The sequence below is a fragment of the Pezoporus flaviventris genome, unplaced genomic scaffold (genome assembly GCF_033815535.1).
Source record: "Pezoporus flaviventris isolate CSIRO_AGI_PZ_B2104156 unplaced genomic scaffold, CSIRO_AGI_Pfla_v1 ptg000013l, whole genome shotgun sequence".
NCBI classification, from domain to species: Eukaryota; Metazoa; Chordata; class Aves; order Psittaciformes; family Psittacidae; genus Pezoporus; species Pezoporus flaviventris.
This window is the reverse complement of record NW_026892561.1, coordinates 42,409,254-42,422,463: the sequence shown is the minus strand read 5'-3', so window position 1 is coordinate 42,422,463 and position 13,210 is coordinate 42,409,254. Positions and strand designations below refer to the sequence as shown.

Sequence of the window (13,210 nt, the reverse complement as noted above, 5' to 3'; positions counted from 1 at the left end):
AATTTTGGATCAGACATCCAACATGAGGCATTGCATAAATGCAAAAATCCTTAAGACAGGTCCTTTTATAGGCATGTGCATGATATAAATACTGTTCCTGTCTGGCAGAAAGTCTACATCCAGGCAAATATCCATTAGGAAAGGAAAAAGAAAAGAAAAAGAAAACAAGGTAGAATGTGTGTCACTGTTCCCAGTGCAGCTCTCCAGCAAATGAACAAGTTGAGTTCATGGTCTTTAGGAAATTCGTCCCTAAAATGCTTTCAAAGAATTCTAGCTATTACTCTGGGGCAAAATGTCTCCTGGAGTAGCTCCGTACTTGTAAAGCATGCACAGACTGATATTTTATTCAGAGATAACCAGACAAAATGAAAACAGAATGGGATGGAAGGAAAGGGAATCAGAAAATGCTGATTTTAAAAGTTCTGGTTTATCCCTTTACTCTGCTGTTTGCACTACAGCAGAAGAGGCTCACCCACATAAAAATCAATGTGACACCAGAGGAGGCTCTCCGGCTTTAGCAGGCTTCTACTACTGTTTGTGAAGCTGATTTCTGTGTCCAGATATGCCAGTGATCTGGATCTAACGCTCACATACCCTACAATTCAGATGAAACTTCATATCATAATTACAAGCCAACATAGCACATCCAGATTAAACAGCCTTTTCTACTGAGGATGTGGTGGAATATATTTTACTATCTCTGAAATAAGTATAGCTTTCTGTAATGCAACAAGGAACTGATTATTCTCAAGGACTCTTGCTCACTTTTCTGTACAGCCTGGCTGACCTGATTTTCCTCCTTCTATTTTAGAGGAAGAGCAGTACAACTGCCCTTGCTGATGCAAGCAAAGTCCATAAAATCAAAACTGAAGAAAATACACACAGAAATACTGGAAGCTCGTTTGTCCTCCCTCTATACTGAGAGCCAAATCTGGAGGACTAGCTCACCCCTCAAACTCCCTTTCTTTTATTGGCAGCCCTGGACTCTTTATCTATGTGATTTGGTATGCAAAGACAACTTTTCTTTTTCCACTTTAGGCTGCACTCATCAAAAAATTACATGCAACAAAATTACTTTTACTAAAATTCACTTAAATATCATGTATTTTACCTGGGGTAACAGTAAAATTTCTGTGCACTGTATACTGAAAATAAAGTGAATCAAACAAAACCAAATCCAATAATGATAAAGAAAAATCCTCCACAAAACTGGAAGAATGTACAGTGCATACATCGAACAAACCATGAAAAATAAGGATTCCATTCAAATTTCACATCTCATTAAAGACAATTTGGCCATTAATCCATATGGGTTTAGGAGCAAAGAAGGATTTTCCAAGACAGATAAACTGAAATGATCCTCCTTTGATCTTCGAGGTTAAGAATCAGAGACAATGGAAGATGAACAACAAGGGGCAGAACTACTGGCCTTTTTATGTGCCACAATGGCATCAGCAAACAACTACTTAATCAATATTTGGCCAGGGACACTGAAAACTTTCTTTTCAAATTTTAATTCGTAGTTGTAAAACAACTGTAGGGCAACCAACGAGATAAGACATTAAACTGACTGCTTAATTGCCTTTTACTGTCCTAGTAGTTATATATGCACATTTGTAATAGTTCGTGAATCTTTATTTACTGGGATGAATAAATGACCTGTCAACAATTACATCAAACTCCACTAACTAAATAATCTCGGCACATGGCACACTTTAATGTGTCCTCAGTGAGTTTTAATTTCATTATGCTTCACTTTTTTTTTCTAGGCAGAGTGATTTAAACTGAATTAGTTTAACAGCATGGGGCAGGAGTACTCCAGGGCAAGTAAAGTTAAACGCTGTGCTCACACTACACTAAACAAGGTCTTGTGGTGAATTATATTACTGTACATCATTTTTATTAGCCAGAGCTCAGTGTTTGGGGAGCACTTGGAAGTATCCCACATTTTTATTTCTATATTTTGTTCTTTCTCTAGCCACATGTGTTTGTTACATAGGATTTAAAGTGACATTTACATGGAGAAATTCACATTGACTGGCTTGCTCTGATTTATTGCTTTGTGTTTCACTCAATTTCTTCTTAAATTAACCAGAGAGCACTTTGTAGTTCTGCTTCATTTCCCACTGCAGTTTTATTACACAGCTCTGGGGACTCGTGATAATTTATCACTATCAACTTTATTGGCTTCCCTCTTCTAAACCCTGTTCCAACCCTTATCAATAAGTAAGCCTAATACCAAACTAAAACTTCCCCAAGTAAGTGTTAGATAAAAGCATTGTCTTTGACTGATACAAAAGAAAATTAGTATTTGAAATCAGACCCAGAAAAAAATCCGGTTTAAGCATTTCAGCAGCAGCAACTTTTACTTTCAGCATTAACTGCTAATTAGTTTTTTATTTACCTAATTAAAAGCCCTGTCTGTCTGTCTGCTGATTCTATCACTACCTCTGTGTAAACACAGATGAAGAGATCTTTGCCCTCGATAAGAGTTTTGCCAGAGAGTTTCACTCGGGATTAGAGTCACGCTCTTGTTTATTGGGCACTTTCTATTAACAGAACAGAACAAATTTGGGCCCCATTCCTGCCTGCCCCAACCCACGTGAGTAACTTTACACACATGAATAGGCTCTTTGAGTGGGACTCCTCGCTGTTACCCGCATATGAGGGCATTTGCAGAAATGGAGGTCTGATACCCGATCCAGTAAACCCATTTTACACCCTAAACCTGAGGATTTCCCCCTCGAGCCGCAGTTGCTCGGCACATTATAGAGCCAGTTTCAAGAAAAGCCTGATCTCTACCATGGTAAATTCCTACTGACGTCAAGGATTTTACAATCATAGGAGAATCCAGAAAGCCAAAGATAAAAGTCACGTTTCTGAATCAAGTCGTAGCCACACTGAAGTCAACCACCCATGTTTCTTACCTCAGCCTTTCAATAACGACGAGACCATTAGATTATTAAGACTTTCAGAGCAACCAAATAAGATGCAAGCTTTGGTACAAATTCAAGTGGTGCTACTGATGCGTGTGAAGCAACCCTGACACTTGCTAAAATAACATTTGCCTTTGTTCTAGATATACACAATTAGAAAAACTGGAAGCGATGCGCACAGCAGTTCTATTTGAACAAGTGCCAACTCTTTTTAAGTTGAAGAAAGTGTCCCTAAGATGGCAAAAAATGCAAATCCATGAATGAAATCATCATTCATGAAATCAAGGGATATGATGTATCTGTATATTATTTCAAAGAGACGCTGCCAGAATGAGTAACACCCTTTCTTCCCAAAGCTGGAAGTATGACTAGCGCTTATGTAAGGATATTAGCGTGCAGTTAGTCTGACAATTAGCACTCTCCTCAAAGTCCCGCAGCTTGCCTTCAAGACAGGAGGGCACAGGCTGCTCCCAGCACCTCTGGAGTAGAACTCCACTCTGAAGTCACCCAAAACACAAACATTTAGCAATGTTCTGAAAGCGCTCAGCGTGCTGGGATGTTGTGCTCTTGCTTGATGGTGAGGTCAGCACTGATCGCTGAGGTCATCAGTCATTATGATTAGCTCAAAATAATGATTTGGAAGCGGGAGCCTGGCCCAGAACCCCACAGGGATGATGGGTCAGGGAGAAGAAAATGTATTTGGGTTGTGCAGTATCACCTACATTGGTATGTGCTCATGCAGCTCCTGGCTTTTCTGTCCAGGACTGGAATCTCACACACTACTGGGATATGAGGAAAGAAAGGGGAAAAAGACAGACAGAAAATACTGTTAGCACTATCTGCCTTGAGCCAAATCCTGGAGTCAATAAGGAGTTTTTCTTAATTAAGCACTATTTTCTTGTCAGTTCCTGAGAACCTCAGAAACAAAATTCTGTTCCAGTTACATGAGCTGATTTCTTAAACCTGCTAGTGATGAAATTCCAGTCTCAAGAAGATAACTGCCTGCAGCCGCAGTCAGCACATTTCATTCAATAAGTGAATCTTTACCAGGAACACTGAGCAGGAGAACACATTGCGTAAGACACAACAGTATTTCACACAGCAAATAAGTCCTCTTACCACTGTGCCCTGGGACGAGATGCTGGAGCAAAATCACAACAAGCCCTGCATCAGAAAATCACAAGCAAAGTCTAAATCGGCGTCCGCTTTGCCCCATGCACTGGCCACTAACCCAGCAGTCTACAATGCAGAAATGAATGGGATGACTCAAAGCAGTATCTGGTGCCTGCATGCTAATCCTGTCCCTTAATAAACTGCCTTTATTAGTTTTACAACCTAAAAATAACTGGCTGCATGATACTGACCAACTGTAATCAAAACATCTGCAATCCCATCTAGCCTGAGCTACCCTTTAGATCATGTGCCACCACTTCAAAGCCTGTGCATCAAGTCAGTAATTGTAACATTGCATCTAAATATTTAAGCTAGGGGCTGGTAGTCGCGTGTCCCATTTACAGTCAGCATCTGTCCTCTAATTCCATTACAGTACAAAGCAAAAATGTTTCCCAAAACTTGCAAACAGGAAAAGCATCACACAGCTAGAGAAGCAGCAGCAGCTTGAACTTTCTAGCTGCTGAGCAGGCCTTTTGTGCTAAGGTCCCTTTCCCCCCTCCCCGCTTCAAACTCCACATACACACACTAAAATAGGGGTGGTGCCGAAACTGTATTAATGTGAGCCTCAGGCACACAGAAAAAAAGAAAAGAGGAAGGGGAGGGAGAGGGGGGAAGGGTTTGGTCCAAGATGAAAGTAAGAAGGAAATAAAGGAGGCAATTTAGTCTGCTGTAGCCTGAATTGCTCTCAGTACAGCCAAGGGTAGAGGCTTGGGATGAGTAGGGCCCTTTTTGGACGGGTGCGCATGACTGAGGGAGGATCCGCCAGGACAGGGCCCGGGGGCCAATTCCGCTGGCTGGGAACAGAGGCCCCCTTTGAGGCCGGGCAGGGGGGTCCCGGCCCCAGCCCCAGCCCCAGCCCGCACGGCCCGCTCACAGCAGGCCCGAGGACCAGCTCTACGCCCCATCGTTTGAGCGCTGAAAGCCGCCGGTTTCTGCCAGAAAACAACAGCTATCTTATGAAGGGGGAGTTATCAGATTAGTCAGCAAACCATGCCGCGCATAACTCCCGCTAAAGGTACAAGCGGCTCCCTCTTCTGTAGCGGTTATGCTAAAAATATGCCCTGATGTGCCATATAAAGGCACAAAAGTTTCTCTCTCATGTTCTTTATTTTATGGCTTATGCCTTTAAGAGAAATTTATCACGCATGCAGAAATATAGATATGCTATTATAGAATTATCAGCTTCCTGGTACGGACTGCAACAACAAAGGCTTTCATCAAATATATATCCAAAATCAGGGTAGAGAGTGACAGTGACGGAAGTGTTGAAATACTGCAAAGTGGGATGCACATGTGGCATCAGTAAACGCTGGCCAGAGAATCATATTTAAGTGTCTGTGGACAGAGGCTGAAACAGAATCACAGCGGGACGTATGAAAGTTTACCTACGCTTACATATATGTGATGGGAGGAATCCCAAGCCAAATGACATACTGATTCTATCACCTGTTTATCAAAAATACCATGTTTCTTTTCTTTCTATTCCCACTCTGCTGTAATTACTCCCCAGATCTTGAATTAGGTACCATTAAAATGACAATTGTTATTCTTGCCTTCAGAAAAAAAGCCTGACCCTGAGCCACCCAAATGCCCATGTCAAGGAGGGGATTTCAGGACATGTCAGCAAGTGTCCAGCACCGGAGGTGTGCTCCTGAGCATGAGGGCAAGTGCCCACTCTGGACTCAGTCCCAGGACTTGCTTTCCGACTTATCCCACAGCCTTCCCTTACGTCTCCTTGTACTCACACTCCTGCTGCAGGAACACCTCGAGCCCCTGAGACCAGCACTATAAAACCCACTCATACTCAGAAAACTGAGCACTTTTTTCAGTGCATAATGTGGAGCACTCCTGTGCAGAGCACTCAGCAGTGAACTACCATGCAGGAGTTTTGCTGCACACTGCCAGGATACCCTTCGGACATAGGGAAATCAACCCTAGTCTCAGAGAGGGCATTGAGAGGCAGGCACCCTCTGCCACACCAGGCTGGTGGGTGCTGGCAATTACAATCCTGCAGCATCAAAATCCTCAGAAAATCTGCCAGTTATTTCAATAAAAGAGCAGGATCTGACCTGAAGATTTTTATAGATGGACTGAAATCAAAGCTTCTCTGCTGGCAGTGGTAGTCGAAATAGAAACATTTTTGTTGGCCAGATACAGAAAGTCGTAGTGACATTATTTTATGGTGGGTGTTTTTTTTATGTGATGAGTTCACTGGTGTGCTGTCCCTGTAGTATCACACTATACACACACCATGTGTATGGTAAGAAATCCTTTCTTAGGAAGCAGCTCTCACACTGCAGCATCCTGGCCACTCCAGTAATAAGATTCAGCAACAGCTTGCTAGTCAGGGAGGGGAGAGGGCGCTGCTGCGGGGAAGAGCACGCTGTCCCTCCAACTGCCAAACCTTCCCAGCCCTGTCACAGAAGAGACAGGATTATCAAACTGCTGTTTGCACAGAACTGCCTGGCCATGTTCACCCAGCACAAAACTTCATGTGCAAGGAGAGGATAGGGCTGCACTACCTCATTTAGTCAAGGGCAGTTTTGCCACTGATTAAACTCAAAAGAAGCAAAGTAGGACACTCACGACCACAGAAAGTGAAGGAGAGGTTATGTTAGAGTGTTAGAGAACAGAATGCAGCCTCCTCATACAACCGTGATGGGGAACATGAGCGAGCCCCTGCTTGCAGCAAGACACTGCCGGCCCCAGTGTTTTTCCCGCAAGTCTCGGGGCTCCACCAGGCTGGTTGCAACAGCCATGTGCCCAGACATTGACCTACGGTAGATCAGGAGCCATGCTTTAAAGAGCAAAGAACGGGAAGACTGTTTCAAAGAGAAGTAGAGGGGTAGGTTCTACCTTATACAATATTTTTTTCTTTTGCTGTCTCTATTAATTACAGTTTGTTCCATAAAGCAGGGATGTTATCAAGGCTTCCTGTCTTCTGTTCTAATCTCTGTTGAGAAATTCAGGAAAGCAGAACTAGTTATTCTAACAGTTAGGGCCCTGAGTTTAGCTATTTTTCCCTTGGTGCATGTCCATCTCAGAACAATTTCTCTGGAGAAGGAAATACTGGAAGCAACTCTGGACCCATATAGGGGTCCCCCTATACAGGCAGCTAGGCTGGGCACTCAAACTGTGCTTTCTGGCCTTAAAAATCTCTTACTTCCTTAGTAAGTATTCTGCCTGCTTATATTACAAACTTGTTTGTGTTACAAAGTTCCTGAACACTTAAATAACAAGAGATGAAAACTAAGTTTCAGGGAATGCAGGTTTGTTCTTACACAACAAGGAGATATCCAACTGTTAAAGGACAGGTTTCAATTGTCCTTCTTGAACGGCACTCAGCACCTCCAGATGTCTAGAAATGCTAGAAACTTTTCTAGGTAAAAACAGCTATTTTTTCCACAGTGGAGAGTCCATAAAACTGCGTGGAGCATCAGCTATTAGGGGCTCATTGAATAATTCATCCCTCATTGCAAGCCCATAATGTCTTTTCTCAGCCTTTTGTGGGGCTGTTTTCTCTTCTTTTCTCCTTGAATTATAAAAAGGTTGCCTTCTTTTGTTCACATCAAGCTGCTGCTAGCTGAAGCTTTGTCTGTGCAAAGCCAAAGTGTGAGTTTCAATGGACTCCCCCCTCTTTGTTTTCCAAGTTCATCTCCAAGTGTAGATTGTGTATAGAAGGCCTTCTTTGTAAAAGCTGGAAAAGTTGTACAAATGTTTGACCAGCTCATTTGGTACTTTTGTCTCGCCTTCTCCAGTGCCTGTGCATGTGCTGGGCAGCCACTTCCATGCACAGGCGGCCCAGGCGGGCCCTCGTCTGTCCCTCGCCCTGGCCCAGCCTGGCACAGAGCCGGGCACCACTGCAGCAGGGGCAGTGGCTGCCCCAGAACAGCCCTTTGCCTTGTTCAGGTTGCAACCTCCCCACAGCCCCTGGCCAAGCACCAACACAGCCTTTTCCCAGCAGTTTTAAGAGGAGAAGAAATTAAACTTGTGGCTCTCTGCCTTGCCCATGCCTGCGGAGACTCGAGGCTCCATGGCCTTTGGCTTCAAGCACCCATTCTGTGCAGCTGTGGCCTTTTGCTAGGATTGGGCTGGGAATGCCCTGTGCCAGGGGCTCCACTGCCGGCTCCAGCCCTTCCTGCTCCCTGGCCCCATCCCTGCTGTTGAAAGCCAAACTAGTGGCGAACCCCATCTTTGCCCCATCCTCTGCGCCATTGCCGCACAGTTCAGGGTCATACTGGGGGAATGGGATGGGATGGGATGGGATGGGGTGGGATGGGATGGGATGGGACAGCCGTACTCCTTGCCCTATGCTGTCTGCTGCACAGGCCCCGGGACAGACGAGCCCTGGGAGAAGGTGACTGACACCCACCAGCAACCGAGGCTGGCACTGTCCAGTCCCAGAACTCCACGCAGAGCAGGGGGAAATGGGACTTTACCTCTTTCACTGAGGATGCCGTCAATGCTGTGCTTGGCCTTCTTGTCGCCTTCCTCCACCTCCTTCCTTTCCAGCTCGGCCTCCTCTTCCTCGCCTTTCCCAAACTTGCTCCGCAGGATGCGGCTGATGGAGCTCACTTCGGGGGGAGCACAGAGCTGTGATGTGGCTCGTCCTCAGCACTCCCCCGCTCCGGCCGGGACGGGGACAGAGAGCTCTAGTAATGCCTCTGTCCCCGTGTACCCCCCGGCCACTGCCATTCAGGGCTTCGGGAGGTGCAGCCGCCCACTGCCCTCCCCTCCGTTCTCGCGGGGGTGTTCACAGGCACCGTCCCGCACCGCGCTCCACCTCTGGCACAGCGGTTCCGCAAGATTCTTTCCGCCAAGCCCGGGCGCTGGTGGTGAGGAAAGCCCACAGATACCAGCACAAACACCGCTGCAGCACCGTGGCGCAAACACCCCCCCGGCTCCCCAACAGCCCACCGGCGCACGGCTCCCAGCGCCGGGTCTTCGGCAACCCCCGAGCCCTCCGGCGGCGGCAGCCCGGCGGGCAAGCAGAGGGAGAAGGAGGGGAGGGAGATCCAGTTGCGATCTAATTGAAAACACCCCCGCCGAACGCGGGAATCCCCCGGGGACGCCTGTGCCGGTACTAGCGTGCTAACGCTGACCGCTCCAGGGGCACCAGCCCGGCCGGGGCTCCGATCCCTCCGGGCACGGGGCTTGCCCCGGATATCGCGTTGCCCTTCTCGTACTGGCCCCAGCCCCGGCCCCCGGGGATGTGTCTGAGTCCCCGCCGCTCCGTACCTGACGGCACCGTGTTGCGGTCACACACACCGTCCTTCAGCAGCTTGTCCCGGATCTCCCAGCTGAACATTCCCGCGTTTTCCCGCTTGTATTCCTCGATTTTCTTCTCAACATCCGGCGTCGTCACCTGCTTCAGTAAAGACAAGGCGAACGGACACAGTCTGAAGGGTCGGGAGCAGCAGCGGGAGCCGGGGCTGCCGCCGCCGGGACCCCAGGGGCTGCTTGAGCCTCCCCACTGCCCCGCACCGCTACCAGCAAGAGCCGGCAGCAGCCCTGCTTTAAAACCCCGTTATAAAACATCCCGAGGAAGGGCAGGTTAAAATCCGAGGGAACATAACAGGTAACAACGACTCCGCGTAAAACAAGAACCCCTCGGCTTAAACGAAAGTTCCAAGAGAATCCTCTGGGATTACAGAGGAAGGAGGGATCGAGCCCTCGGCAAGGAAAATCCCAGCTCAGGCAGCACCCCCTGCCATGCGGCCGAGAAGAAAATCCCGGGGAAATTCTAGATCCCAATTAGAGGAGGACTCCGTGTCAGCGAGGCTCCAGGTCAGGGAAGTTTCGGCTGGACAAAGTTTGCAGCCCCAAATAAAAAGTAGCGAAATAAACCGCTGAGAGCTCCGAGTACCAAGAGGTTTTTTCAATGGCCTCGTGATTTTCAAATAAAGCCGAAATCAAACCAAACAAAGGTTCCCGGCTGGGAACAGTCTTTCGTTCGGATAACACGCTTATAAGAAATTATCTCTAGTCCTAACACCGAAAGGGAAAGTTCAGGCATCAGTACCTTAGAAGCGGCAAAGTGAGGGGAAAATAATACAGCATCAACTTTAATCAGAAACTAAAGTCTTTGCTTTTGTGGGAGTGAAAACCTATAGAGGGAGGAGGCTGATCTTGAGACAAGGATCCATATTTGCCTGCATTATTGTGAGCCCAAACTTTTCAGCGGCGTAGCTATAAATATACACAGCTTTGGGGAGGACAGAAAAATAAACAGAGCCGGGAAGGAGCAGCAGGCAGGTAGACAGGCAGAAATATGGATAAATCTTTCGCGCTTCCCAGGGAAGGAAGAGCGTGCCCGATCCCGCCGCGCTGTGCAAGCCCTGGCATCTGACCGACCGCTTCCCCGGCCCGGTGGCACCGAGCCCTCCCGGCGCTGAGCGTGGGGCTCTCGGGGCTCCGGACAGCCAGGCGGTCAGAAATCGACCCCTTCCGCCTTAGTTTCGTTTGAGAAATTATTACTTAAAATAGCGTTTTCATTATTTAATAAAACAAAACAAAGCCATCGCCACGAATTCCAACTGTTTTTTTAAGCCTTGAAAAGCGTGAGAGCAACAGGCGGTGCTGCGAGCGGTGACTGCCTACTCCTACGCCGGGGCCTCCCGGTCCCCCCGGCCCTCCCGGGGTGCTGCCTCCCGCCTGCAAACGCCACGGTGCCGCCACCCGGGTCTGTGTACCGGCGGGGCTTCCATCCCCGCCGCCGCGGACGGGGTCTGCCCGGCTTCGGGCGGGCGCGGAGGGGCTCACCTTGGGCTTGCTGCCGCCGATGGCCCCCGGTCGGATGGAGCCCGTCTCCTGGTACCTGCAGAGAATTTTGGAGACGCAGCCGTGGGACACTCGCAGCTGGCGAGAGATGACACAGGGCCTTATGCCATGGTGGGCCATCTCCACTATCTTGTGTCGGATATGGTTGGGTAAAGGCCTGCCATTGATAAACACTCCTCCGAGCTGATTGACTCTGCCCTGGCCTAGAGGAGTAGAGACTAGAAAAGGAGGGGAGGGGAGGCAGGAGGGGGAAATGGCGTTAACGTCTCCTTCGGACCCTGCTGCGTCTTCTTCTTGTTATTGTTTTTTTCTGTAAGGCAACTCGCCGCCACCCGCCACCCCTTGCCCCCCCTCCGGCCGCCCCGCAGCGCTCCCGGGGCCCGCCGGCAACTACAACGCTGCAACGCTTCACCTGTTGCACTAACACCGGAGCCGGGGGTCGAGGCCCGCCCGACTCCCGCGGAGAAGGGGGAATCTGGACGGGAGGCCCGCTGTCTCCCTGGGCGGCTCGGGGCCGGCCCGCGGCTCGATGGGAGCCGCTGAGGTCCCGGTCCTGCCCCCGGCAGGAACTGCGGGGCTCCCCGGTGCCGCGGGGCTCTCTCATCGCAGCGGCCTGGAGCTCGAGAACCGCCACTTGCAATGGCCCGGCCCAGCCGGGACGTACCCTCTTTTCTAGAGTCCCTTTCGATCTCGTTTGCATTGCTTTTATTGGTTGGGCTTTTCTTCATTTTTCCCCCTTTTTCCTCACTTTTTCCGTAACTTTGCACTCCCCGAATCACAGCCCTTCACTCTACTACAGAGCGGAATCAGGGCCCGCTGCCCCGCCGACCGCACGGTCTGTTCTCCCCTCTCGCCAGCCGGGATGGAGCTTTCCTGGGGTTCCAGGCCTGCAGCTGGCCCCAGTGTCGGGCCAGAGAAATTACTGTTCAAGCCCTGCCGCTGGACGGCGGCTGTGACAGCCCGGCGGATGAGCCGGGAGGCCGTCCCGGCAGTCCTCCGTCCCCCGGCTCTCGAGGCTCTGCTTTGTCCCGGCCTCCCGGCACGGAGTACTTTCTCCCTTTCCTGAGTGGCAGCAGCGCGGGCTCGGCCTTACCTTCCAGCGGGAACCCGCTGCGGGGATAGTTCTGGCCGGCCCCGGGTCTCATCATCCTGGGGACAGCTCCAGCAAGAGTTGTCATCGCGGCGGCCCGACAGGGTTATATCCAGGTGAGGGCTGATCTAGGAGAGACCCGCGCTGTCAGCGGGTCCCACCGAATCAGGAGCGGTCCCGGAGGGGGTGGGGGATGCCGCCGGGGGGCGGGGAGGAGGCAGCTCCGCCGCTGCCCCTTTGTCAGTGACCCTTGCTGCCCCGCACCGGGAGGGCCGGAGCCGGAGCCCCGCCGGGCGCGAGGCTGGGCTCGGGGAAGGGAGTTCGGGCAGGGGAGTTCGGGGGGGCGGGGGCGGCGCTGTCCCTGTCCCCGGTGCAGCGGGGAGCGGCAGCTGCGGGGCCGGGAGCATTTATCGGCTCCGTCCCCGGCGCGGCTCCGCGGCGGCGCCGCCGCGATTGGCCGCCGCTGCCCGGCCCGGCCGCGCCGCTCCCGCTGATTGGGTGAGTGGGGCGGCTCTCCCGCATCTCCCCGGCCGCCGCGACGGCAGCGTGACCGGCACGGCCCAGCCCCGCGCTGTCCGTACGGGACGAGCCCTCTCGCTGCGGGCAGAGAACACCCGGCGGTGGGGAACTGCTCGGTGCCCCGACGGCAGCCCCGGCCCCGGGGAGGGGAGCACCAGCCGGAGGCTGCCCGGCCCTCGCACTCGTAAGGTCCCCGTGTCACTGCGGGGCTCCGCCGGGCCGCCTCCCGCCCCAGACGGAATGCCAGGCACTAAGGGGCAGTCTCTGCCTCGCTATCCGCGAAGTGCTCCTTGTCCTGGCTCCGCTCGCCGGGCACTGGGGGGGGGGGGGGGGGCAGCGAGGAACAACTTTCCTGAGGCTTTTTCTTTAATTTTCTTTTCTTTTTTTTTTTTTTAAGAGAAAAAGAAACACTTCCTTCTATTTACTTATTTTGCACACAGATTTCTCTCCGTCCATACGAAACATCTTTGGACCAAACGGTGTAACGCTTTCGAAAGCAAGAGCTGCCAGTGAGATGTCCGTGGGGATTTCTACTTTTAAAAATCAATGAGACTAGATATGTCCTGCGTTACACGCGTGTGCGTGAGTGTGCATATGCGTGTGTGCATGGGTGCGAGGCTGTGCGTGGTGAAGTCTCACTAACAAGCGTTTGTTCCCAGGAATTTATTGTAGTATTCAAACTAAACTGCTGGAAAAAATAAAAGAGGTAAAG

General features: G+C 50.5%; 2 protein-coding genes across 7 annotated transcripts in view; both read right to left on the bottom strand.

Annotated features, from left to right (window-relative positions):
- The window catches only part of EPHA4 (EPH receptor A4), a 360,887-nt gene extending 352,150 nt beyond the window's left edge, over window positions 1–8,737 (bottom strand). For all 3 annotated transcript variants that reach the window (XM_061453043.1, XM_061453048.1, XM_061453046.1), the window contains exon 1: window positions 8,733–8,737. The gene's annotated coding sequence lies outside the window, so the exon portion shown is untranslated. The remainder of the gene's footprint in view (window positions 1–8,732) is intronic.
- The window catches only part of PAX3 (paired box 3), an 80,176-nt gene extending 67,837 nt beyond the window's left edge, over window positions 1–12,339 (bottom strand). For 2 of the 4 annotated variants that reach the window (XM_061453049.1, XM_061453051.1), the window contains exons 1-4: window positions 11,983–12,339; window positions 10,872–11,107; window positions 9,348–9,477; window positions 8,549–8,683 (exon numbers count right to left, since the gene is read on the bottom strand). In XM_061453049.1, coding sequence (XP_061309033.1) covers window positions 8,549–8,683; window positions 9,348–9,477; window positions 10,872–11,107; window positions 11,983–12,067 — 586 coding nt within the window. In that variant the 5' untranslated portion in view covers window positions 12,068–12,339. The remainder of the gene's footprint in view (window positions 1–8,548; window positions 8,684–9,347; window positions 9,478–10,871; window positions 11,108–11,982) is intronic. The other 2 variants (XM_061453050.1, XM_061453052.1) reach the window with 1 other exon arrangement.
- Between the last annotated feature and the right edge of the window lie 871 nt (window positions 12,340–13,210).